Source organism: Suncus etruscus, chromosome 12 (genome assembly GCF_024139225.1).
Source record: "Suncus etruscus isolate mSunEtr1 chromosome 12, mSunEtr1.pri.cur, whole genome shotgun sequence".
Lineage (NCBI taxonomy): Eukaryota > Metazoa > Chordata > Mammalia > Eulipotyphla > Soricidae > Suncus > Suncus etruscus.
Window position 1 is genome coordinate 101,819,841 of NC_064859.1, and position 22,589 is coordinate 101,842,429.

Below are 22,589 nucleotides of genomic sequence, written 5' to 3' on the forward strand. Positions count from 1 at the left end.
GCGGCGTTTGCCTTGCAAGCAGCCGATCCAGGACCAAAGGTGGTTGGTTCGAATCCCGGTGTCCCATAGGTTCCCCCCGCGCCTGCCAGGAGCTATTTCTGAGCAGACAGCCAGGAGGAACCCCTGAGCACCGCCGGTGTGGCCTAAAAACCAAAAAAACCAACAAAAAAAAAAAAAAAAAAAGGAAAGAACTTCTGTTTGTATTGGTGTGGGGGACTGGGTAACACCCAGCTGTGCTCTCAGTTTATTTCTGACTCTGTGCTCAGAGATCATTCCTGCAGTTTGGGATGCCCGGGGTCACCTGGGTTGGCTGCGAACAAGGTAGGCCCCACAGCCCAGTGCTACGGCTCCGGCCCCTCAGAGTGCTCCCAAGGAGCCTGTCTTCAGGTTCCTTCCCGCTAACTTGAACTGGTCGGATGCCAGCGACCCACGCCCTCCCTCCGCCCGTCTGTCTGTCCACCAGGTGAGGCCATCCCCAGGCAGCGCCTCTAGGACCCTGGACAGCAGCACGGACAGACAGGCCGCAGCGATGGCCCCCCTCGCGGGACTGAAGAGCGACGGGGAGAGCCAAGACCTCGCCCTGCTCCCGCTCAGCGGCCAAGAGCAGGAGAAGGACGAGCAGTTCCAAGACGCCTTCGAGGTCATCCCGGCGGCCCCGACCATGAGCCTGCTGGCCTCCCTGGAGGAGTGCACCACGGGCTTGTACCTGTTCCTCAACAACCGCTTCTCCGAGGCCCTGAGGCTCATCTACCCCTGGTCCCAGAGCAGCCTGTACCACGCGCTCATGCACAGCGTCCTGATGGTGGTCAAGGCCGCGCTGACGCTGGAGCCGCAGGACATCGAGGCCGGCCTCCTGGCCGCCAAGTCGGCGCTGCGCACCTGCGGCCGCTTCCGCCGGCGGTCCCGCGCGAGCTTCGGCCGCCTGGTGAGCCTGCGGGAGGAGGAGCTGCACGCCGAGCTGTGCTACGCCGAGAGCCTCCTCCTCAAGTCGGCCGCCAGCTTCATCCAGGACGACAGCCTGCTGAGCTACCTGCGCGGCGGGCTGGCCATCGGCTCCAGCTACCAGATCCTCAGGGACTGCCAGCGCGCGCTGGCGCAGATGCCCGCGCCCCGCAGCGAGACCTTCCGGCACCTGGCGGGGGGCGTCCAGTTCGGGCTCGGGCTGTTCAACCTGCTGCTGCCCCTCGTGCCGCCCAAGACCCTGCGGCTGCTCAGCGTGTCGGGCCAGGCCGGCGACCGCGAGGCCGGCCTGCAGCTGCTCGGCCAGAGCGCCGCCGAGCCCCACCTCAGCAGCGTCCTCAGCGCCCTGCTGCTGCTCTTCTACCACGGCTACGTGGACGTGGCCCTCGGGCCGGAGCGGGCGCCCGACGCGGCCGTGGAGCGCCTCCTGCGCGCGTCCTGCCGGCGCTTCCCCAACTGCGTGCTGCTCAAGTTCTTCCGGGCGCGCTTCTGCGTGCTGGCCGGCCAGCTGGCCGAGGCCCGGCTCCGGCTGCACGAGTGCGTGTTCGTCCAGAGCGAGTGGACGCAGGTGCACCACCTCTGCTACTGGGAGCTCATGTGGTGCTCCGTGTTCCTGCAGAACTGGCGCCAGGCCTTCCACTACGCGCGCCTGCTGGCCCGCCACTCGCGCTGGTCCCGGGCCGTCTACGTGTACAGCAAGGCCGCGCTCCTGGCCCTGCTGCCCGCCGACTTCGCCAGGCTGGTCGGCGAGGACGCCAGCTCGCTCTTCCTGCAGGTGGCCTCCCTGCGGATCAAGGTGTTCGGGACGTCGGTGCCCATCGAGAAGTTCATCGCCGAGAAGGGCCAGCGCTACGGGGCCACGACGGGCTGGTACCCGGCCCAGCCCATGCTGGAGCTCATCTACGCCTGGAGCGGCTTCCGCGTCATGAGCAAGAAGCTGGACCTCATCGCCCACTGGCTGGCCGTCATCGACAAGGGCGAGGACCTCCTGCGGGGACACGCCAGCGCCAACGCCGAGTACTGGGCCGACGACGTCACCTTGCTCTTTCTGCTCAAAGGCCTGTGCCTGAAGCACCTGGGCAGGTACCTGATGGCGGAGCACTACTTCAACTGCGTCCTGCAGAGGGAGAAGCTGCTGAAGCACGACCACTACCTGGTGCCCTACACCCACTACGAACTGGGGGTCCTCTACTACCTCAAGGGGGACTACGCCAACGCGGCCAAAAGCCTAGACAACATCAAGAACTACAGGGACTACTCCATGGAAAGCCAGCTGCAGTTCAGGGCGCACGTCGCTTTCGAGCAGATCTACAAGGAGTTGTGACTCGGCACCATGTCAGTCTGGTTCTGTTCGTTGTGAGCCAAGGGATCTACCGCGAGCCAGGCTGTGACGGGAATTTCTGGGTCGCAGAACTCAAGGCAAGACACACCCTGAGCATCCAAGCTGTGGCCAACTGCTGCCTCCATCCCTATCCCTTCTGATAAAGCGGCCTGGCCAAAACTAGCGGTGGAGGGAGGTCTGTGTCCTTGACAAAAAAGACCGATTCTGTCCATTGTAGACTCCTCTCTGTTACCAATGCATCCATTATCTCTGAGACCATTTTCCCAGCTGTGCATTTTTTCTTTTTGGTCTAGGGCCACACCCGAAGATGTTCAAGGGTTACTCTTGACTCTGTGTCCAGGACACACTCTTGACTGTGCTCAGGGGACATCTAGTTTACTAGATATGGGATGCCAGGAATCAAACCCAGGTTGGCCGTGTGCAAGGCAAACACCCTCCTCACTCTGGCATTGCTCTGGTCTTTCTTTCTTTTCTTTTCTTTTCTTTTTCTTTCTTTCATCTTCTTTCTTTCTTTCTTCTTTCTTTCTTTCTTTCTTTCTTTCTTTCTTTCTTTCTTCCTTCCTTCCTTCCTTCCTTCCTTCCTTCCTTCCTTCCTTCCTTCCTTCCTTCTTCCTTCCTTCCTTCCTTCCTTCTTCCTTCCTTCCTTCCTTCCTTCCTTCCTTCCTTCCTTCCTTCCTTCCTTCCTTTCTTTCTTTCCACACCCGGCGATGCTCAGGGGTCACTCCTGGTATCTGCTCAGAAACAGCTCCTGGCATGGCTCGGGGGACCATATGGGACACCGGGATTCGAACCAACCACCTTTGGTCCTGGATCGGCTGCTTGCAAGGCAAACGCCACTGTGCTATCTCTCCGGGCCCGCTATTTTCTTTTTTTTTGGGGGGGAGGGGGGCTTTTGGGCCAAACCCAGTGGTATTCAGGGATTACTCCTGCCTCTGCACTCAGAAAACAATCCTGGCAGGCTCAGGGAACCATATTGGATGCTGGGATGAAACCTGGGTCCTTCACGAGTCAGCCACATGCAAGGCAAACACCCTATGGCTGTGCTCTCATTCCGCTCCCTAATTCATATTTGACCAAAAAAAAAAAATCAAATACAGTTCATTGTGAAGACTCTCCTTTCTGTTACAAAAACATTTTCCTAGCTTCCCCCCCATTTCTCCCCCCTTTTTTGGGTCACACCCGGCAGCGCTCAGGGGTTACTCCCAGCTCTATGCTCAGAAATCGCTCCTGGCCGGTTCAGGGGACCCTATGGGATGCCCGGGATTTGAACACCATCCTTCTGCATGCAAGGCAAACGCCTTACCTCCATGCTATCTCTCCGGCCCCCATCCATCCCATCCCCCTTTGTCTGATGGTACCAGTGTTGGAACCTGCGCTTCAGATGTGCTGCTTCTCTGCTCTGCTGCTGAGCTAGCTCTATGGTCAGCCCAGATAAAAATCTCTTTTGGGGGCTGAGGCAATAGTATTGTGAGTGGGAAGGGCACTTGACTTTCAAGTGGCCGACCCAGATTCGATCCCGGAATCTCATAAAGTCCACCAAGTATTGTGAGAGAAATTCTTTTTTTTTTTTTTTTTTGGTGAGAGAAATTCTTGAGTGTGCAGGGTCAGGAGGAAAGCCTGAGCATCTCCAGGTGCTTCCCCAAACCAAAGAAAAATCTTTTCCTGGATCTGGAGAGATAGCACAGCAGGTAGGACACTTGCCTCGCATGCAGCTGGCCCAGGTTTGATCCCCAGCACTGCCATGAATCATCTCTGAGGGTAGAATCAAGAGTAAGCCCTGAGCACTGCTGAGTGTGGACCCCCAAAGACTTTGAGGCTGCGCTGATGACTGAATGGGCTGAGTGCATGTTATGTACCACCAGGCATGGCCCAAAACCAGGGGGGGAAAAAAAGAAAAATATTGTAATAGTTGATTAGATATTGCAAACATCAGCAAGTAATCAAGGAACGTCCTGTTCGGAAACCGTAGTGTCCTGTATATATTTTATTTAGTTCTCTTTTGGGGGTGGGGGTGGGGGTGTTGAGCCGGTGCACCAGGCAGTGCTCTGGGCCATGCCCAGCAGTATTGGGGAACCGTGTATGGTGCCATTATAGGGATTCAAACTACTGATTTTGCTACAGCATCATAGGAGGCAAGTTTTGTTTTTGTTTTTTGGTTTTTGGGTCACACATGGCAGTGCTCAGGGGTTCCTCCTGGTTCTATGCTCAGAAATCGCTCCTGGCAGGCTCAGGGGACCATATGGGAGGCAGGGATTGAGCCAATGACCTTCTGCATGAAGGGCAAAACACTCTACCTCCAAGCTATCTCTCAGGCCCCAGAGGCAAGTGTTTTAACTTCAGGCCTCCCTCTCCAACTCTGTTGTTAAAAGGAAAACAGCCTTTAATATTTTATCAAAACAATGATGTGGGGGTCAGAGACAGAACACAGCCGGCAAAGTGCTTGCCTTATACAGTATGAACCCAGCTTAGTCCTCAGCTCCCCATGTGGGTCCCTGAGGCCTTCGAGGAGTGATCTCAGAGCCAGAGTCAGCCTTGAACACTTGGTGTGCCCACAACCAAACCAAAACCAAACCAAAAAGATCAAAACACACTGAAACAAAGCTTGTAGGTGAATGTGCTGAGTCATCTATGCCATTTGCTTCGAGGGGCCAAGAAGGCAGGTCGGGCTGGAGTCACACCGCAGATCTGCCTCTAATTGTGGTCTCAGCGGCCTCAGCTAGAAATAAGTAACTGGTTACTGGTTCTATAACACAACGGTTGTGAATGGAGTTAACTCATTCATTGCAACCAGAAGAGAAATACTGATTTTTTTTTTTTTTTTGTGTGTGTGTGGTTTTGGGTCACACCTGGCAGTGCTCAGGGGTTATTCCTGACTCCAGGCTCAGAAATTGCTCCTGGCTGGCACGGGGGACCATATGGGACACCGGGATTCGAACCAATGACCTCCTGCATGAAAGGCAGACGGCTTACCTCCATGCTATCTCTCCGCCCCGAGAGATACTGATTTTACATTGCTTTCTTGAATAAAGAAAAGGTCTCTTATCTATTTTGACAATCTAAATTTGCCCCATTTTTCTTTTTCTTTCTTTTTTTTTTTTTCTTTTGGCCACACCTTGCAGCACTCTGGTTATTCTGAGCACTCCTGGCTCTGTGATCAGAAATCACTCCTGGCGGGTTCGGGGACTCATATAGGATACCGAGGATTGAATCTGGGTCGGCCATGGGCCTATCTATTGTGCTATTGCTCCGGCCTCATTTAATTTTTTGTTTTGAAGTTATTTTCATCACTTGTGATATCAGTAAATCTCCGTCTAAGTTACAGTTTTGTCTTTTGTCCCCGGAGACGGCAATTTTGTTAACGATTAAACAAGTGCGGAACTCCTGCTGTGTGGAGGGGAGGGAGCCTTCCAGCCTTAAAGATAATAACTCTGGGGCTCCCTCCTGAGGGTGCTGGGAAGGCAATGACTAGCGACAGTGCTGCTTAAACAGGCCTTACTCGTCAGCAAGGTGAAGGCAGGCACCTTAAGTCTGGCATGAGGTTTCCTGGCTTTTTAGTTTTGCCAGACAGAGAAGGGGGCCTTGCGTCGTGCCTAGCAAGGTTGGCTCTGCTCAGGAATCACTCCTGGTGGTGCTTGGGAGACCATACACAGTGCTGGGATCAGCCACATGCAAGGCAAGCCCCCAAACCCCTGACACCCTCTCCCTAACCCTTACAAATTCAAGTTTGACATGTGCTGAGTCTATAGAGTTCACAAGTTATGCCCAACATTTTCGTTTGTTTTTTTTCTGGGCTAATTGGGCAAGCGATAAGGGGTTACTCCTGGCTGAGCTCAGAAGTTACTCCTGGAAGGGGCCAGAGTGCTAAGACAGTGGGTAGGGCATTTGCCTCGCTTGCTACCCACTCAGGTTCAATACCCAGCACCCCATATGGTCCCCAAGCCCGCCGTAGTGATTTCTCAGATGCTGGGAATTTAACTGGGTCTGCTATGAACAAGGCAAACATCTACCACTGTGCTATCACTCCAGCCCCAGTCTTTCCTTTCTGAAAGGAAATCAATCTCTTGGACAGTGCAGGACGGAGGATAAAACTGATTTGGAGAAGCTACTTCCTTAAAAGTGGATCTCCTTCCAGAAAGTTGCTCTGGTGGGGCTGGAGCAGTGGCGCAAGCGATAACGCACCTGCCTTGCTCATGCTAGGCTAGGAGCAATTTCTGAACATATAGCCAGGAGTAACCACTGATCGTCACCGGGTGTGGCCGATAAACCAAAATAAAAAAAAAAGAGTTGCTCAAGGTGGAGCTGGGTGGTGGAGCACAGTGGTAGGTGCATTTACTTTGCATGTGGCCGACCCAGATGGGCCTGGGTTCAATCCCCCAGGATCCCATATGGTTCCCCGAGCCTGCCAGGAATGACCCCTGAGCGCCACTTTAAAAAAAAAAAAGTTTGCTCTGGAAACACCCTTTCCCAGCCCCACCTCAGTTTTTTTATTGTTTTTATTTTTGTTTTTTTTGGCTTTTGGGTCGCACCCAGAAGCGCTCAGGGGTCACTCCTGGCTCTATGCTCAGAAATTGCTCCTGGCAGGCTCAGGGGACCCTATGGGATGCCGGGATTGGGATTCAAACCAACAACCTTCTGCATGCAAAGCAAATGCCCTACCTCCATGCTATCTCTCCGGCCCCTGGATTCACTTGGAAAAGGCACAGGAACAAAGGAAAGGGGCTTTACCATCACCACGAAAACAACTTAAAACAGTTGTTTTCTGGTAATAGAGGTGACCAGACGGACTGGAAAGAGTATGGAAGGGCTTTTGCCTTGCATGTAGTTGATGAGGGTTCGATCGTTATGGTCCCTTGAACACCACTAGGAGTAATTTCTTTTTTTGTTTGTTTTTTTGGGTCACACCCGGCAGTGTTCCTTCTGGGGTTCCTTCTGGCTCCACGCTCAGATATCACTCCTGGCAGGCTCGGGGGACCATCTGGGATGCCGGGATTCGAACCACCGACCTTCTGCATGAAAGGCAAACGCCTTACCTCCATGCTATCTCTCCGGCCCCAAAGGAGTAATTTCTTAGTGCAGTCAGGAATACAGCCCTGAGCGGGTGTGCACCTCCCCAAGAGAAATTGTGTTCAGAGAGTAGAGACTAATTTTTTAGCTGTGCTGCTTCAGTCAGAATGAGCCTGAAAAAAGGCATCAGCCTTGAGGTGATCACCTTTAGCTACTACAGGTTGGGGAGATAGCTCCAGGGGCTAGAATACAGAAGGCTACTCAGCACTGCATATGGTTGGTTTCCCAAACACAGTCAGGGGTGGCCCCTAGGTATAGCCAGGTAGCCTTAAATACTCCCTCTGGAGGAGCAAAAAACCAAAGAAATGCACCCCAAATCATCTGGAAGGAGGAAGAGAGGGAGAAAAGATTGTTAAGGAAGGGAATCGAAGGCATGAGGATATCGATTGTGGGGGTGAGGGGAAAGGAAGAGGCAGCTGGGTCGGGAGGCCTTTCTGAGAGTGCGGCTAAGACAAGGGCTTCATGCTTTGTACATACTGGGAATAAATGTTCAGTCAGGAGGGTGGGAGCCACAGAGCAGCAGGGAGGGCGCTTGCCATTGACACCACATATGGTCTCCTGAGAACCGCCATGGCGTGATTCCTAGTGCAGAGCTAGGGTGTGGCTAAAAAATAAAACACCCTAAGATTCAGTTAGATGTCTAGAGGGAGGGCGGGAAAGGGAAGGGCACTGCTGAGCTTGTAGTTACACACCCACGGAAAAGAAAGTTAGTGGTTGGTTGGTTTAGGATGCAAATGACTTTAGCACTGGGGTTTTGGGGCACATCTGGCTCTGGACTTAGAGGTCACTGTTGGCCGTGCTCCAGAGCCATAAGGGATGTTGGGGACTGAACCTGGCCAGGTCAGAGTTGTTCAAAGCAAGTGCCCTTCCCACTGTCTTCTCTCCAGTGTCCTAATTCGTTTTTGGGTTTGCCTGTGTTCAGTCATGACTTGACAGTGCCGGTCTGGTCCACTGGGAGGGATGTGTCTATCTCCTGTATTCTGCGCCAGGCTGTAGCTATTTTTGTTTTTTGTTTTGTTTTTTTTTTTTTTTTGGCCACACCTGGTTAAACTCAAGGTTTGAACCTGGGCATTAAACCTGAGCCAGCCACAATGAAGGCCAAAGCACCTTACCTTTCTCTGTCCTATCTCTCTGGCCCTGTAGCTATCTTAAACGGGATATTTTATTATGAAAGCACTTTTTTTTTGCATATAATGCAGTGTTTTTATTTCATTATGCCATAATTATGGTGTCGGTACAGAAAAGAAGTATTTGGTCCTACGCACAGATCAGTGTTTGGTGTACGTGTCTGTGGCAGCGAGGAAGAACATTTGGTTCACATCACTGATGGGCACGTCTCTCAGTGCTGGGATGGCCTCTTCCTGGTATCTCTTCTGCTGCTGTTTTTCAGCATAGTTATCTGTGATGGTGTTGATGGAGTTGAGGGGTGCGGTGCTCATCATATTCATTCCGAACAAGAGAACGTAGCCGATTACCACGGTGATGAGGAGATAGATGGGCAGAGCCACGGCCCAGTATTTTTGAGGCCAGTAGGTCAGTCCGACGTAGTGCAGCCAAGAATCAGGCACGAAAGCCCACACGAGGTAGAGCATGAAGCCAAACTGGGAGCTTAAGAAAAGCACAAAGCCATAAATCGCTCTCTCTGGCAATGGCGAAGGTGAATTCCCCACCATCGTCTCCTCTCTTCCCTGGGGCTTCGGACAATCGCCTGGACGCGATTTTGAACACGGACACTTGGCGTCGTACTTCTAGAGCCGCAGCAAAGTATAAAAGCGACTAACGGGGCCCGGAGAGATAGCACAGCGGCGTTTGCCTCGCAAGCAGCCGATCCTGGACCCAAGGTGGTTGGTTCGCATCCAGGTGTCCCATAGGGTCCCCGTGCCTGCCAGGAGCTATTTCTGAGCAGACAGCCAGGAGTGACCCCTGAGCACCGCCGGGTGTGGCCCCAAAACAAAACAAACAAAAACAACCAGCCAGCCGCTCCTTCGATGAGTGTCAGGTCGCAGGGAGGGGTGCTAGGAAGTCATTCCCAATAAACCCCGCAGGCTGGGGCGGGATGAGCTCCAAAGACTGTGGCCGGGCTGGCTCCGGTGGCCGTGAATGACACCGGCCTCAGGACTCACGGAAGCCGCCGCGGGGAGAGAGGTCGGGAGAGCCCGGAGCCCGGCCTGACCGACTGTCAGTTTCGACGCCGAGGCGCCACCGGCCAGCCAGGCCCCTCTGCAGTTCGTCCGTCGAGGAGCGAGGCTCGGCCACCTCGGCCCCGACTTCCTTCCTTGGCTTCCCGGCCACTACCGCCAGGGTTCGGGGGAGCCTGGGTGATGCCGGGGGGAACCAGGTGGGCCCTGCCCCGTGCGCTGCCCCTCCGCCACTCAGAAGCCGGCTTTTCCCGAACGACTCCCGACAAAAACGAGAAATCAACACACGACTGTCAACAAGTCACACGAATTAGCACAAGCAAACAAACGCTCCTGAGTCATCACGCATCGACAGCGCACAGAAGGCGCTCTGCCCACGGCCCTGCCCGGGGCGGCAAGCGGCGCCAAGCTCTCGGGCCCCGCCACGCTCCGCGACCCGCGCTGCGCCCGCCGGCAGGCTCGAAGGTCCCCGCGAACGAGGCGCCTGGCTTTGGCCGCGCGAAGGCGGGCACCGGGACGGAGCGCTGGCGCCGGAAGTGACGCAGACTCGCCGGGACCTGCCGACGGAAGCGCCCCGTGGGGGCCGGAAGTGACGGAGCGCGCAAAGCCCGCTGGGACCGAAGCCGCCAGCACTCCCTCCGGAAGAGCCCACTGGAGACCGGAAGTGGTGCGGCGCAAAGCCTGCTGGGACCGAAGGTGTTTTTGTTTTTTAATCAAGTTCCCCAGATGCCGGAAGGACGAGGCTTAAGGCGTAAGGTGTCTACGCAGAGCGACGGAGCGGGGGGGCGGCGCGCTGGATTCCGGAAGTGACGCTCGACCCGCGGGCTTCCGGGACCGACCCGGAACGGCGGAACGGCGGAGCGGCGGCCGCTGGGGCCCGGACGTGACGTCACTCACGCGCCCGGGACCGACCCCGGAAGGCGGAGCGGAGGCCGGCGGGGCCCGGAAGTGAGGAGGCGGCGCTGCAGCTGGTTCGAGCCCCGCTCCCCGCTCCCCGCTCCCCGCTCCCGGCGGCCATGGGCGAGTGGGCGGACCGGGGCCCGCTGCAGTGGCAGGAGTGGACGCGGCGCGCGGTGCGCGTGTCGGCCGGCGGGCGCGAGTACCGGGGCTGGGTGCTCACCACCGACCCCGTGTCCGCCAGGTGAGCGACCAAGTCGGCTTGGATGAAGCCGGGTCGTGTCCAGTCAAATCGAACTATGAAAATCCAATAGGATCAGATCAAGTCGAATCCCTTTATTTTTGTTTTGTTTTTTTTTTGTTTTGTTTTGTTTTGTTTTTGGGCCACACCCGGCGGTGCTCAGGGGTTCCTCCTGGCTGTCTGCTCAGAAACAGCTCCTGGCAGGCACGGGGGACCCTGTGGGACGCCGGGATTCGAACCGATCACCTTTGGTCCTGGATCGCTGCTTGCGAGGCAGACGCCGCCGCGCTATCTCTCCGGGCCCCACTTGTCTGTTTCTACCAGACGCTAATTGAATAGGGGAGAACCTTGTCCAGTTTTGAAAAGCTTCTTCTTTGAGTCTTGCTTGTTTTCTGTCTCCTGGGGTGGGCGTGGGCTCCCTGCGGCGCTTGGGCATCCACGCTGGGTGGTGTCCAGCGTGCAAGGCCTTTGCATCTCCCCAGCCCGAGGTCCCCCTGCTCCCCCAGAGGCCTGCTGGGCCTCACCCCTGGCCCCCACTCCCTTCCCTTCCTCCTGTGGTTCTCTGTTCCTATCCCTGAAGGTTTTCCTTCTGCAACTCAGCTCCGAACTCGCTTTCCTTCCACAGCATCGTCCTGGTCACCTTCCTCGAGGATGGCAGCCTGTCCGTGACAGGCATCATGGGCCACGCCGTGCGGTCGGTGACAGCTGACACGGAGGCCGAGCTGGACGGGGACGGGAGAGAGCAGGAGACGCTGGCGCGCTTGTTCGAGTCGCCCGACTTCTCCGAGGCCTACAGCCCCGAGCTCCTGGAGAAGAGGAAGGGCAGCTTGAAGACGTGGCTGGAGAAGAACCACGTGCCCGTCGCTGAGCTGGGAGACGCGCCCTCCAGGCTCTGCGTGGCGGGGGCCCTGACCGTCGAGCCGCCCTACCGCCCGGAGGACTGCAGCTGTGCCAACGAGATCATCCTGTCGCGCATCCAGGACCTCATCCGCCGCTCCTGGCAGCCGCCTGGCGAGGCTGACCAAGAGCTGTGCGCCGACCTTTCCGCCCCCGGAAAACCCTAGCCCTGGTTGGCCTGGTGGTCAAGACACTGACCCACACTGGCCACCGCTGGGGGAGCACCCCACCCAAAAGGAAGAAGTGAGTTGCATAAATACCAGCGGCACCACACGGAATAAAACTAGCCCGGGGATATCGAGATCATCTTTCTTTTTGGACCATCCCTGGCAGTGCTCAGGGCTCTTCCTTCCTGGCTCTGCACATGCTCGAACCCAGTTCCAAAATGTGCGAGGCCAGGGCCCTACTCATTGTACTTATCTGTCCAGCCGCCGAGAATCTTATATTTTTTTGATCTTATTTTAAGCTTATTTTTACGTTTTTGTTAAAAAAAATGTTGTTAGAAAAAATGCACAAGATTCCATATAAAATCTTAGAAAAAGTCCCTTGTAGAGACTGGCTTTACTTGCGTGGGGGGAAATTCGATCCTCACCTGGCGCGGGGGCTACTTTATTTTCCGGGGCACTGCACCACTGCTAGCCCTACAGGAAGACTGCAGAAAGAGCAGAGGTAACCACGGGGCTCCCCATTCCCTGTGTGGGCTCTCTAGATGGCGTGTGATGGCTAGTGTGGGGCTCTGTCCAGGAAGATGTCTAAAGTGACCTAGGGATTCCCTAGAGTTAGAACTCGGTCCCTGGTGTCCAAGGAGAGGTCAGTTCAGTTCAGACTCGGGGGACCCATCTGGTCTGCTGTACCCCTTGTTTTTCTTGTTTGTTTTTTTGTTTTTTGTTTTTTGTCTTTGGGCCACACCCGGTGATGCTCAGGGATTACTTCTGGCTATGCGCTCAGAAGTCACTCCTGGTTTGGGGGGCCATATGGGACTCCGGGGAATCGAACTGCAGTCTGTCCTAGGCTAGCGCAGGCATGACAGGCACCTTACCTCTAGCGCCATCATGCTGGCCCCTGTTGTACCCCTTGTTAAGGCCGCATGATCGGGACCCAAGCCTCTGGCTGTTCCTCTGTTACCACCAGGACCGAGTGAATGAAGATTGCAGCAGTAGCAGCAGTGCCCTGGATAGTGTTTGTGGAGACTTGGACTAGTCTTTCAGGAGATCCATCCTGGGGCCAGGATGGATGTTTCTGAACCAGTGGCTCTTCGCCTCCAGCGATGCTCAGGAGTTTCTCCTGGCTGTGCTCCAGTCGCTGTGAAATGCTGGGAATTGAACCTGGCTTGGCCACACACAAGGCAACACCCTCCCTGCTGTTCTATCTCCCTGGCCCCTCTTGTTTGTTCTAGCACATTGACCAAGATCCAGGAGGTTTACTCTAGCTAATTAATAAAAGATGAGTTTGTTTTATTACTATGTGTTTGCTTTGGAGCCACACCGGGAAATGTTTGTAGTCTCTTGCTGGTGTGGTGCTGGGCTCACTGCCTGGCCTGGAGTAGCTTTTGAGAAAGATGGTTCAAAGGACATGCTTGCCCCTTGTTTCCAGGGAAGGCATAGGTGATGTCTCCTGCTGTCTCACTAGCTTTTTCAGTAACTTTTCCCCTTTTATTTAAAAAAATTTTTCTCCTTTTAGTCTCCATTCTCCAGCCTTTAATGCTTGAAGATGAAAACCAGCTATGAATCATCACTATTTTCTTTCTTTTCCTTTTTGGGTCACTGTAGCATAAAATAATTAACGATGGGGCTGGATGGCGGTGGATGGAGGCCTTTGTGCTTAGGCCCCAGCCACGTGGCTTCATCCCCCATCCAGCTGGCAAGTTCCAGGCCCAGGTAGTCGGCGTAATCAAGACTCACTCACACGCAGGCCATCAGGAAGAATCATCTTTATTCATGCCCTTGCCACCACAGGTGTGTGGCCTATGTTAACCTTTTAAGCATTCAGCTATATTTTGCTAGCCCTGCATCTTATCTCCTGTTAGCCATCTTCCCTTTGGGCTCCATGCGGCCCAAAGATTCAAAAGCCAGGAAGCCAAGCCGGGCCAAGAGAGAAACGGCAAAAGGCAAAAGGGGCCGAATCCCTTTCGTCCCAGGCTTATCTAACTTTTTCCCCGACCCCTCCCAGGAATGGGAGGTCTTGCAGGTAGGGTCACACCTATTATCCGGTTAAGACCCCTCCCAGAAATGGGTGGGTCTTAGGGTACACCACAGGTCACACCCTGTGATGCTCAGGGGTTACTCCTGGCTCTGCGCTCAGAAGTCGCTTCTGGCTCAGGGGACAATATGGTTTGCTGGGGAATCGAGCCCAGGTTCACCCTAGATCAACTGTGTGCAAGGCAAACGCCTTATCTGTGTTATCGCTCTGGCCCCGAATAATCACTATTTTCAAAGGCCACACCTGGAACTCAGAGCCTCATATTTGTGATCTGCAGTGGTCACGTTGCCACACTGAAACTGTAGATTAGAGTTGAGGTTCCACATGCAGGAAGGAAGTGGCTTTTCTGGCTGGGGCCATGCCAGGTGGTTCTCAGGGCTCACTGTTGAAGGGCTCAAGGGACCACATGGGATGCCGGGGCAAACCTAAGTTGGCTGTGTGCAACCAAGAGAGCCCTCCCTACGTCCTCTGGCGCCCAACCAGAAGGAAGATTAAAGCTGCCTCTGTGTGCAGGTCACGGCCACGCTCCGGAAACTGCCCAGTGACTGGGGAGGAGGCCACAGCTGGCCGTGCTGGGCTTAGTCTCCTGCCCAAGCAGTGCCAGGCTGGATGCGGTGTGGAGCGCCCAGCACACTTATCATAAGGGCCTTTATTGACACTGTCCCCAGTACCACCATGGCGGACCATTTGCCCCAACACTAACCCAATGTGCTGCTCACCAGGCCACACGTTCTCTTTCCAGCAAACACGTGGCAGCTGAACCTGTTCCTTCCCAAACACATCAGGGCCTCATTACTCTGATTCCTTTTGGTCTGTTTTTCGGGTCTCATGTTGGGGTCCTCAGTGGTCAGTGCCAGGCACTGGGGAAGCCCAGGAGTACAGCAAGTGCCCAAGCCCTAGTGGACTTTGGGCCTTTTACTTGGCTTTTGTGGTGTGTGTGTGTGTGTGTGTGTGTGTGTGTGTGTGTCTTTGGAGCACAGTGGTGGTGCCCAGGAGTTATTCTTGTCTCTGCACTCAGAAATCAGGAGACCGTATGAGATGCCTGGAATAGAACCTGGTCAGCAGCATGCAAGGCACCTCTAACCGCTGTATTATCACTCTGGCCTCGGCTTTGTGATTTTTTTTGGTTTTTGGGTCATACCTGGTTGTGCTCAGGTGTCACTCCTGGCTCTACGCTCAGAAATCGCTCCTGGCAGGCTCAGGGACCATATGGGATGTCGGGATTTGAACCACTGTCCTTCTACATGAAAGGCAAATGCTCTCTCCAGCCCCAGCTTTGTGATTTTTTTTTTTACTTTTTTTTGGGGGGTCATTCTGGCTCTACACTCAGAAATCGCTCCTGGCAGGCTTGGGGGACTATATGGGATGCCGGGATTCGAACCACCGTCCTGCATGTAAGGTAAATGCCCTACCTCCATGCTATCTTTCCAGCCCTAGCTTTGTGATTTTTTTCCCTTTAACCTTTGAGAGCTTTCGGAATCTGCTGGGGGCTGGAAAACCGCTCCCTGGGATGGAGCGCTGCTTTGTGGTCAGGCTAGATGGGACCACCCACAAGACAAAGTTCTGCTGTCGGGTGAGGTTTGGGTTTTGCAGTCCAAAGTTCCCACCCTCTCCGTGTTCTAGCACTGACCCATCATCATTAGTGGCCGTTAGTGCCTTGGGAGAGGGCATCAGGCTGTACCCTTCTCTGCAGCCGCGGAAGCTCTAGGGGCTGGAACGCAGCTTGGTGGCTGAGTAGTAACAGCCTCACCGTGAGGCCTTGCATTGTGTTGCAAGTCAGCCCCTGAAGAGGTTGACTGATGGAGGGATGGAGGGACGGAGGATGAGGCCTTTCTCCTCCAGCTCGGAGCACGCGTCTGTCACCCTGTTCAGCCGGCGGTTCTGAGGTGAAACGGCGAGTAAACAGTTCGCAGACAGTCAGGCTTGTGGAAATATTAGCTTTATTCGGTGGACAAGACTGAAGTCCAAAGCCTCAGCATCAGTTCCAGCCAAAAGCCCCCGCCTTCCACAGACCCTTGTTTTTATCCCCCAGAGTCAGGTACCACCCAATGGCGGAAGCAGAATCAGGTACCAACCTAGGGTGGGGGCAGAATGCCTGGTCACACCCTAGGGTAAGGCACAATCACCGATCGGGTAGGGTTAGTAACATAATTCCATAAAAAGTTTACATACACAACAGCATTGGACTTGCAGCACCAGATAATAATCAAGCCCGTTTTCAGGGGCTCAGGCTGCTTTTTCTCCCTTTCCCTGCAAGGTCCCCCATCTCAGATCAGTGGGTGAACCGAGGCAGAGCTCTGCTGTGTCATCCAAGTGATGACTACGGATGAGGGAGGGACTGCCTGCACACTTGGCTGAAGCCTCCCTGCTGTGCTAGGGTTCAAGCAGGTAGGCTCATCACTCTGGACTGGAGTGTCTGCACCCTCCAGTGACACTGCAAGGCTGCCCGAGGGTGCAGGGGGTGGGCTGTGTAGCCAACAGCATAATCCCGGCCCTGCAGCGGGGATGAGACAAACTTGAGACACGTCACCCAATGTGGAGTCTTTCTGGCCAAGTGGAATCTGCCTGGGGGCAAAGGGAACGCTCACACATCCAAGTTGGGGAGAAGCAGCGGTCTTAGGAGGGGCCTTGCAGAAGAGGCTGCCCACCCACCTGCCACTTTTCTGGCCACTGAGCCAGTTTTGCCCAGACACAGCCCAGCTCTAGGGGGATGGGGAAATAGGAAGTGAGAATCCCTAGGGAGGGGCCTGTGGGCATCCCCCACTCCCTGTTTATCTCACCTGAATGATCAGAATAACTGGGAGGGGTCTTGTAATAAAAAATAAAAGGTGCTGGCTGGGGGAAGGAGCAGTATGAAAGCATGGAGAGCAGCTGAAGGGGAGACAGAGCTCCTGAGAGAAAGAGGCAGAGAGCCAGAGGAGGAGCAGCTTAGAAGAAGCTGCTTGGAATAAACTGAGCAGAGAAGCCATGTGAGGAAATGCACATGGCGGACGGGGCCTTGGGATAAAGCTGGTTGACTCTGAGGCTGGAGAGATAGCATGGAGGTAGGGTGTTTGCCTTGCAAGCAGAAGGTCGGTGGTTCGAATCCCAGCATCCCAGATGGTCCCCTGAGCCTGCCAGGAGCGATTTCTGAGATTTCTGATCGTAGAGCCAGGAGGAACCCTGAGCGCTGATGGGTGTGACCCAAAAACCAAAAAAAAAGAGAGAGAAATTGTCCCTGGCTTGGGGGACCATATGGGACACCGGGAGATTGAACCACAGTGCATCCTAGGTTAGTGCTCGCAAGGCAGACGCCTTACCACGAGTGCCACTGCTCAGGCCCCATCAAGACCAATTTTTAGGGGCCGGGCGGTGGCGCTGGAGGTAAGGTGCCTGCCTTGCCTGCGCTAGCCTAGGATGGACCGCGGTTCGATCCCCCGGCATCCCATATGGTCCCCCAAGAAGCCAGGAGCAACTTCTGAGCGCATAGCCAGCAGTAACCCCTGAGCGTCACAGGGTGTGGCCCAAAAACCAAAAAAAAAAAAAAAAAAAAAAAAAAAAAAAAAAAAAAAAAGACCAATTTTTATATATACAAAGTTGTTGGGTTTTGAGGTCACATCTGGCAGGACTTAGGGACGCAGGGGCAGAACGTAGGCCTCCTGCAGATGAAGCATGTGCTTAACCCTTTTGCTCCCAGTCATTCTATTTTAACGCTGTGGTGGTGCTTGTGTGCTCTCGGCCTCATGAATGCGGGCAAGGCAAGCTGCCCCCAGCTGGCCCCGTCGATTCACTGTTTAGGCTGGTCTTTAACCAAAACCCAAATCCCTCAAAAATCAAGTTTACTCAGTAGCGAAAGCCCAAATGATTTTTTTTGTCTTTTTTTTTTTCTTTTCTTTTGGGGCCACACCCAGCAGTGCCCAGGAGATCAGAGGGTGCCAGGACTGAACCCTGGTCAGTCTCATGCTATGCCAAGTGCCCTCCCCACTGTGCTCTACTTCCGGCTTCCACAGCTAGATTTTCACTTTTCTCGTTCACATGATTTGTTCTTGGTTTTTCTTTCTCTCGGTTGGGCCTTTTGGACAGGCCCACGTTCTTTTCCTCACATCGCTGTCTCGTGGCTATAAAGATTGAGCAGGAGATTGATCTAGACCCACCACAGTGACCACGATGGAAACATTCCTGGGATAGTTATCAGGAAGGACAGGCTGGTGGGCCGCAGTGGAGTTCACTGGGTGGTGACAAGCTTGACGATGGTGCTGATGATGCGGGAGCCCCGGGGACAGGTGCTCAGGTCCATGCTCGGGGTCTTGATTTTGTCCTGCAGGAGCTGGTCGAGCTCCCCGCGCAGCTCCCGGACCAGCTCAGCCACCTGGGACGAGAACCAGGGTTACCAGAGTCACGGGTTGTGTGGGCGAGAGACTGTCCCCCGGTGACCAGGCCCTGCACGTCCCACAGAGTGACCGTCCGGGACTGAGCTCCAGGGGCCCGGCCCAAAGAGCCTCAGGCCAACATCTGCGCGGTGCAGCGGCCTGGATGTCTTGGTGGTGATGGCGCTTGTGGAACCCAGCGGATCAGTGCCTGGTGCGGCTCCTCCGCTGTGTCCCTCCATCCTGTGCTGCAGGGAGCCTGAAGCTGTGATGGGACACCCCCACCCCCACCAGGCCTGTGGCCACCTCACCTGTTTGGAGGCTGCCGAGAAGGAGATCCAGCCGTTGTCCAGCGAGACCAGGAACTCGCCCTTGTGCAGTCGGACGCTGACCTGGCCGCCCCCAAGCAGCAGCAGCGGGTACACGGACACCATGCTGCAGTCACGGATGAACACGCGGCTCGTCTTCACCATCTCGTGGTACACCAGGTAGGGGCTGTCGAAGTGCCGGACCTGGGTGCGGTGCATGGGGGGGGGGGGTGTGTGAGACCATCGCCTGCCTGCTTCTACCGATCCTTCTCTACCTGCAGCATCCAGGGTGCCCCCCACTTCCTCCCAGGCCTTCTCACTCCTCAGCTCATCGCCAAATGTTGCTTGATGCTGTGGTCTGGTTACTGTGGCACCTGACAGTCCTTGGGGGCCATAGGGGTGTGGGCCTGAACCTGGGCTCACTCCAGACCCTGCAGCTGTTTCAAAGGCACCACGCATAAACAAGTCCCCCACTCCCACCTGCACATCCCCTCCATCAGCTGTGGGGATGCTCCTGGTCGGCACAGGCCCCGGCTGGCACTCCTGTCAGTTCTGGGACATGACTGGGGACAGGTGGGCACGGGCAGCGGGCCAGTCCCTGGCAGGAGCCCAAAGCTGTGGAGTCTGGCAGACCCGAGGGTCGCTAGGGGCTGCATGTGGGAGGGGGCTATGAGAAACATGACGAACTGGTAGAGCACCCAGAAGTGTCCTCGTGTGACCCCAGTAGGGGTCACTGCCCAGGAGGAACTGGGCTTGCTGGGCTGGGTTGCAGGTCCAGACTCAATCCCAGCACGACCAGGAGTAGCCCCAGGACAGATGCATGAATACGGTGAGAAAAGACCGACCCCAATGGGGATCAGGGGAGGGTGTCTGTACGTGTGTGTGTGTGTCCTACCCCAGGCATTTCTGCAGCAAAGCCCAGCCCGGCCTGCTGGCTACAGGGTGAATCCAGGAGGCAGGTCTCTGAATATGGGGGGGGGGGACCCTGGGGTGACTTTTTTTTGGTTTTTGGGCCACACCCAGCAGCGCTCAGGGGTTACTCCTGGCTTGGCTCAGAAATCGCTCCTGACGAGCTCAGGGGACCATATGGGATGCTGGGGATAGAACCCAGGTCTGTGTGGGTCATCCTCGTGCAAGACAAACACCCTACAACTGTACTGCTCCAGCCCCTGGGGTGGTGACTTCTGAGGACGCAGGGTCAGGATGGGCTGGAAGTCATAGGTAGAACAACACTGAGCCAGAGGCATCAGTGGTGTGGGTGTGGGGGTCCCCTTAGGCAGGGGTGTCGTGTGGAGGGTGTGGTGGCCTGGCCTCTTCCTTTCATTCTGTGCTCTGGAGCCAACCTCTCACCTCAGAGCTTCCGGGGGCGCCAGACACAGGAATGGAGGGAAGTGCTCGGGGGACCGTGTGGCTCAGGGACCCCCTTTCCGACTCGAACCTGATAGTTCACCGACGACGGGTGGATGTACACAAAGCCATCGTTCTTGGTGACGAACTTCAGCTCCTCTGACTTGGACTGCGTCTTCCTGCTACCCCGACTGGTTTTCTGGAACTTTCCTTCCGCGCCTTTCACCTGAACCAGAGGCACAGCACAAGCCCATGACAGGCTCTCCGCTTAGGACACAGGCCTCCTCTGTGTCCCTGGGGGATGAGAATGGGGGACCCCTCCCAACCGCTACCCTCCATCCTCCATTGCCCCTTGCTTCCACCTCCCCCAGAAGGGCCGGGTCTGTGCTCAGCACCGAGGCTGGGTGCATTCAGAGCTGCAGGCGGGGCTGGCACCCGTGGGAGGCGGCTGCCAAACCTGCCAACAACCCAACGTGGCTTTACAGACACAATGGGAAAACCCCGAAACCACTGATTCCCTTCTAGAGAAACAGAAAAAGCACGTGCCGCAAACACGCCTGCGCACTGCAAGACGACTTGTTAGAACAGGCAGATTCTCTCCTGACTGGACTCATCGAAGTACTAATCTCCTCTGCTGGATTTACATGTAGAAAGAGGAACTAAGCCTCTAGGACTGTGTGCTTGGACCGGAAGTAAAAACAAAAGGGCTAAGACAGGGCTTAGGGACTGGGCCCAGCGGGCGCTGCTCAGGGCTGACTCCTGGCTCTGTGCTCAGAAATCCCTTCTGGTGGCCTGTGGGGGACCATCTGAGGGGCTGGACACGTGCCTCTCTTTACCTGCTGTGCTGTCTCTTGGGAGCCTCTGATTTTTTTTTTTTAGGTCACAACACCTGGCAGTGCTTAGGGGTTCCTCCTGGCTCTACGCTCAGAAATTGCTCCTGGCAGTCTCAGGGGACCATATGGGATGTTGGGATTCGAACCATGCATGCAAGGCAAATGTGCTACCTCCATGCTATCCCTCTGGCTCCCCCATAGAGATATTTAAAATAAATTCCTTTTTTTTGGCTTTTGGGTCAGACTCGGCAGTGCTCAGGGATTATACTCCTGGCTCTACCATATGGGATGCCAGGATTCGAACCACCATCCTTACCTCCATGCTATCTCTCCAGCCCGGGAGCCTCTGATTTTTGGGGCCACACCCAATGATACTCAAGGGGGTACTCCTGGCTCTGTGCTCAGGAATCTCCCTGCTAGTGCTCAGGCACCATATGGTAAACCAGTGGTGGAACCCGGGTCAGGTGTATGCAAGGCCAATGCCCCCCCCTGCTGGACTGTCATAGCTCAGCTCTGAAACAGGCTTTTTTTTTTGCTTTTGGGCCCCATCTGGTGGCACTCAGGGTGTACTCAGGAATCACTCCTGGCATGCTCAGTGACCATTTGGGATGCTGGGGACTGAACCCAATTCGACTGTCGGCAAGACCAATAACCCTACCCGCCGTGCTACAGCTCTGGCCCTCAAAATACATTTTCTTAAGGAAGTTCAGGAAGTGGTTCTTATGTAGTCATGCATATGTGTAGCGTGACTCTCTGGAGAGGGCGGAACTGAGGGGGCTTGGTGACCGGCCATGGGAATGGTGCCTATAAGATGTGAGCTGTGCGGGCAAGTACCCGAGCTCCAAACACAGAGGAATGGGCAGGGGAGGCATTACCTGCACGACGTTGGGGTACAGGGCAGCACACAGAATGGCCGATATCAACTTGGGGTTCTCGGCGTTGGAGTTTGCCTGCGAGTGAAAGTTTTCATTTTTGGGGCCACACCCGGTCCAGTGGTGCTCAGGGGCTACTCCTGATTGTGTTCAGGGATCACTCCTAGCAGGCTCGGGGGACCCTATAGGATGGAGGAGATTGAACCCGGGTTGGCCGTGTGCAAGGCAAGCCTGCTATTGTTCCCGGCCCCAGTGTGAAAATGAAATGCAGAACGAACGTGACTAGCACTAACACAGAAGTGATGGTCACCGAGGGACTCTTGGGACAGGAGCGGATCTGACTGTGGGATAACGGGAAGATGAAGAGATGTCCCTGTCCTTGGCTGGCTCTGCTCCCCTCCCTCCCCTCCCCACCTCACCTCCTCTCCGGTGGCTTCCAGTATGCCGTCTCCGGCCAGAGCCTTCTTCTCTATCTCACGTGCCCGTAGACCCTCCCTCACAAAGCCGATGTCCGACAGCAGCTCCGTGAACTGCCGCTTGAGGCTGGCTATTTCCTGGGAGGAGGGGAGGCGGGCGGCCCTCAGGTCAGCCAGGAAACGGAGGGCCGTGAGGGTGTCAGCCCCCCAATGCCAATGCCCTCCCCACTGCGCCATCATCGCTCCTGCGCCAAAGAATAACATTAGGTCTCGGTGTCCCACAGGGCAAGGAGAGGTCTCGGGGACTCACCTGGAGCACCCGGCCCGACAGGAAGTTCTCCCGGCAGTAGCTGTATCTCGCAGACACTCCGTTCCTCCAGCTGTGCTGCCAGCCCTGCCAGAGTTGGGAGTGAGGCCTGGTCCGCTCGGCCACCCCAGGGCGCCTGGCCCAGGCCGGCCCTTACCCTGTACGCCTGCAGGAGGGCCAGGTAGTCGCTGTTGGCCGAGGCGAACTCCAGCTTCTTCTGGTTGGCTTCCTCCTTCTTATCCCACGGAGACACCTAAGTGAAGGGAGCCAGGCTAAGTGAAGTGAACCGGGTTGGGGCTCCCAGGGGGACCCGCCTTCCTTTGGCTGATCAGGGAGAAGGCGCCTGTGGGAACACTACACCAACTTGTCCTCCCGGGCTGCGTTGTCCCCCAGGAACTCCGCGGCCACTCAGCTGGTTGGCT

At 55.5% G+C, this 22,589-nt stretch overlaps 4 protein-coding genes across 4 annotated transcripts in view; 2 read left to right on the forward strand and 2 right to left on the reverse strand.

The window, feature by feature from the left end:
- Positions 1–529: 529 nt before the first annotated feature.
- Positions 530–2,372, forward strand: LOC126024320 (tetratricopeptide repeat protein 39B-like). Its single transcript, XM_049784705.1, has one exon. The coding sequence runs from the start codon at positions 530–532 to the stop codon at positions 2,282–2,284; it is 1,755 nt and encodes a 584-aa protein (XP_049640662.1). The 3' UTR covers positions 2,285–2,372.
- Positions 2,373–8,582: 6,210 nt separating this feature from the next.
- Positions 8,583–9,067, reverse strand: LOC126023900 (phosphatidylinositol N-acetylglucosaminyltransferase subunit P-like). The gene has a single exon (XM_049784290.1). The coding sequence runs from the start codon at positions 9,037–9,039 to the stop codon at positions 8,635–8,637; it is 405 nt and encodes a 134-aa protein (XP_049640247.1). The 5' UTR covers positions 9,040–9,067; the 3' UTR covers positions 8,583–8,634.
- Positions 9,068–10,520: 1,453 nt separating this feature from the next.
- On the forward strand, positions 10,521–12,137 carry GEMIN6 (gem nuclear organelle associated protein 6). Its single transcript, XM_049784275.1, has 2 exons — positions 10,521–10,645; positions 11,268–12,137. The coding sequence occupies exons 1-2, from the start codon at positions 10,521–10,523 to the stop codon at positions 11,704–11,706; spliced, it is 564 nt and encodes a 187-aa protein (XP_049640232.1). The 3' UTR covers positions 11,707–12,137.
- A 5,772-nt stretch (positions 12,138–17,909) lies between these two features.
- Positions 17,910–22,589, reverse strand: part of DHX57 (DExH-box helicase 57) — a 28,113-nt gene continuing 23,433 nt past the window's right edge. Inside the window, exons 17-23 of the mRNA XM_049784245.1 lie at positions 22,325–22,420; positions 22,171–22,254; positions 21,864–21,998; positions 21,448–21,522; positions 19,831–19,965; positions 18,396–18,596; positions 17,910–18,086 (exon numbers count right to left, since the gene is read on the reverse strand). Coding sequence (XP_049640202.1) covers positions 17,943–18,086; positions 18,396–18,596; positions 19,831–19,965; positions 21,448–21,522; positions 21,864–21,998; positions 22,171–22,254; positions 22,325–22,420 — 870 coding nt within the window. The 3' untranslated portion in view covers positions 17,910–17,942. The remainder of the gene's footprint in view (positions 18,087–18,395; positions 18,597–19,830; positions 19,966–21,447; positions 21,523–21,863; positions 21,999–22,170; positions 22,255–22,324; positions 22,421–22,589) is intronic.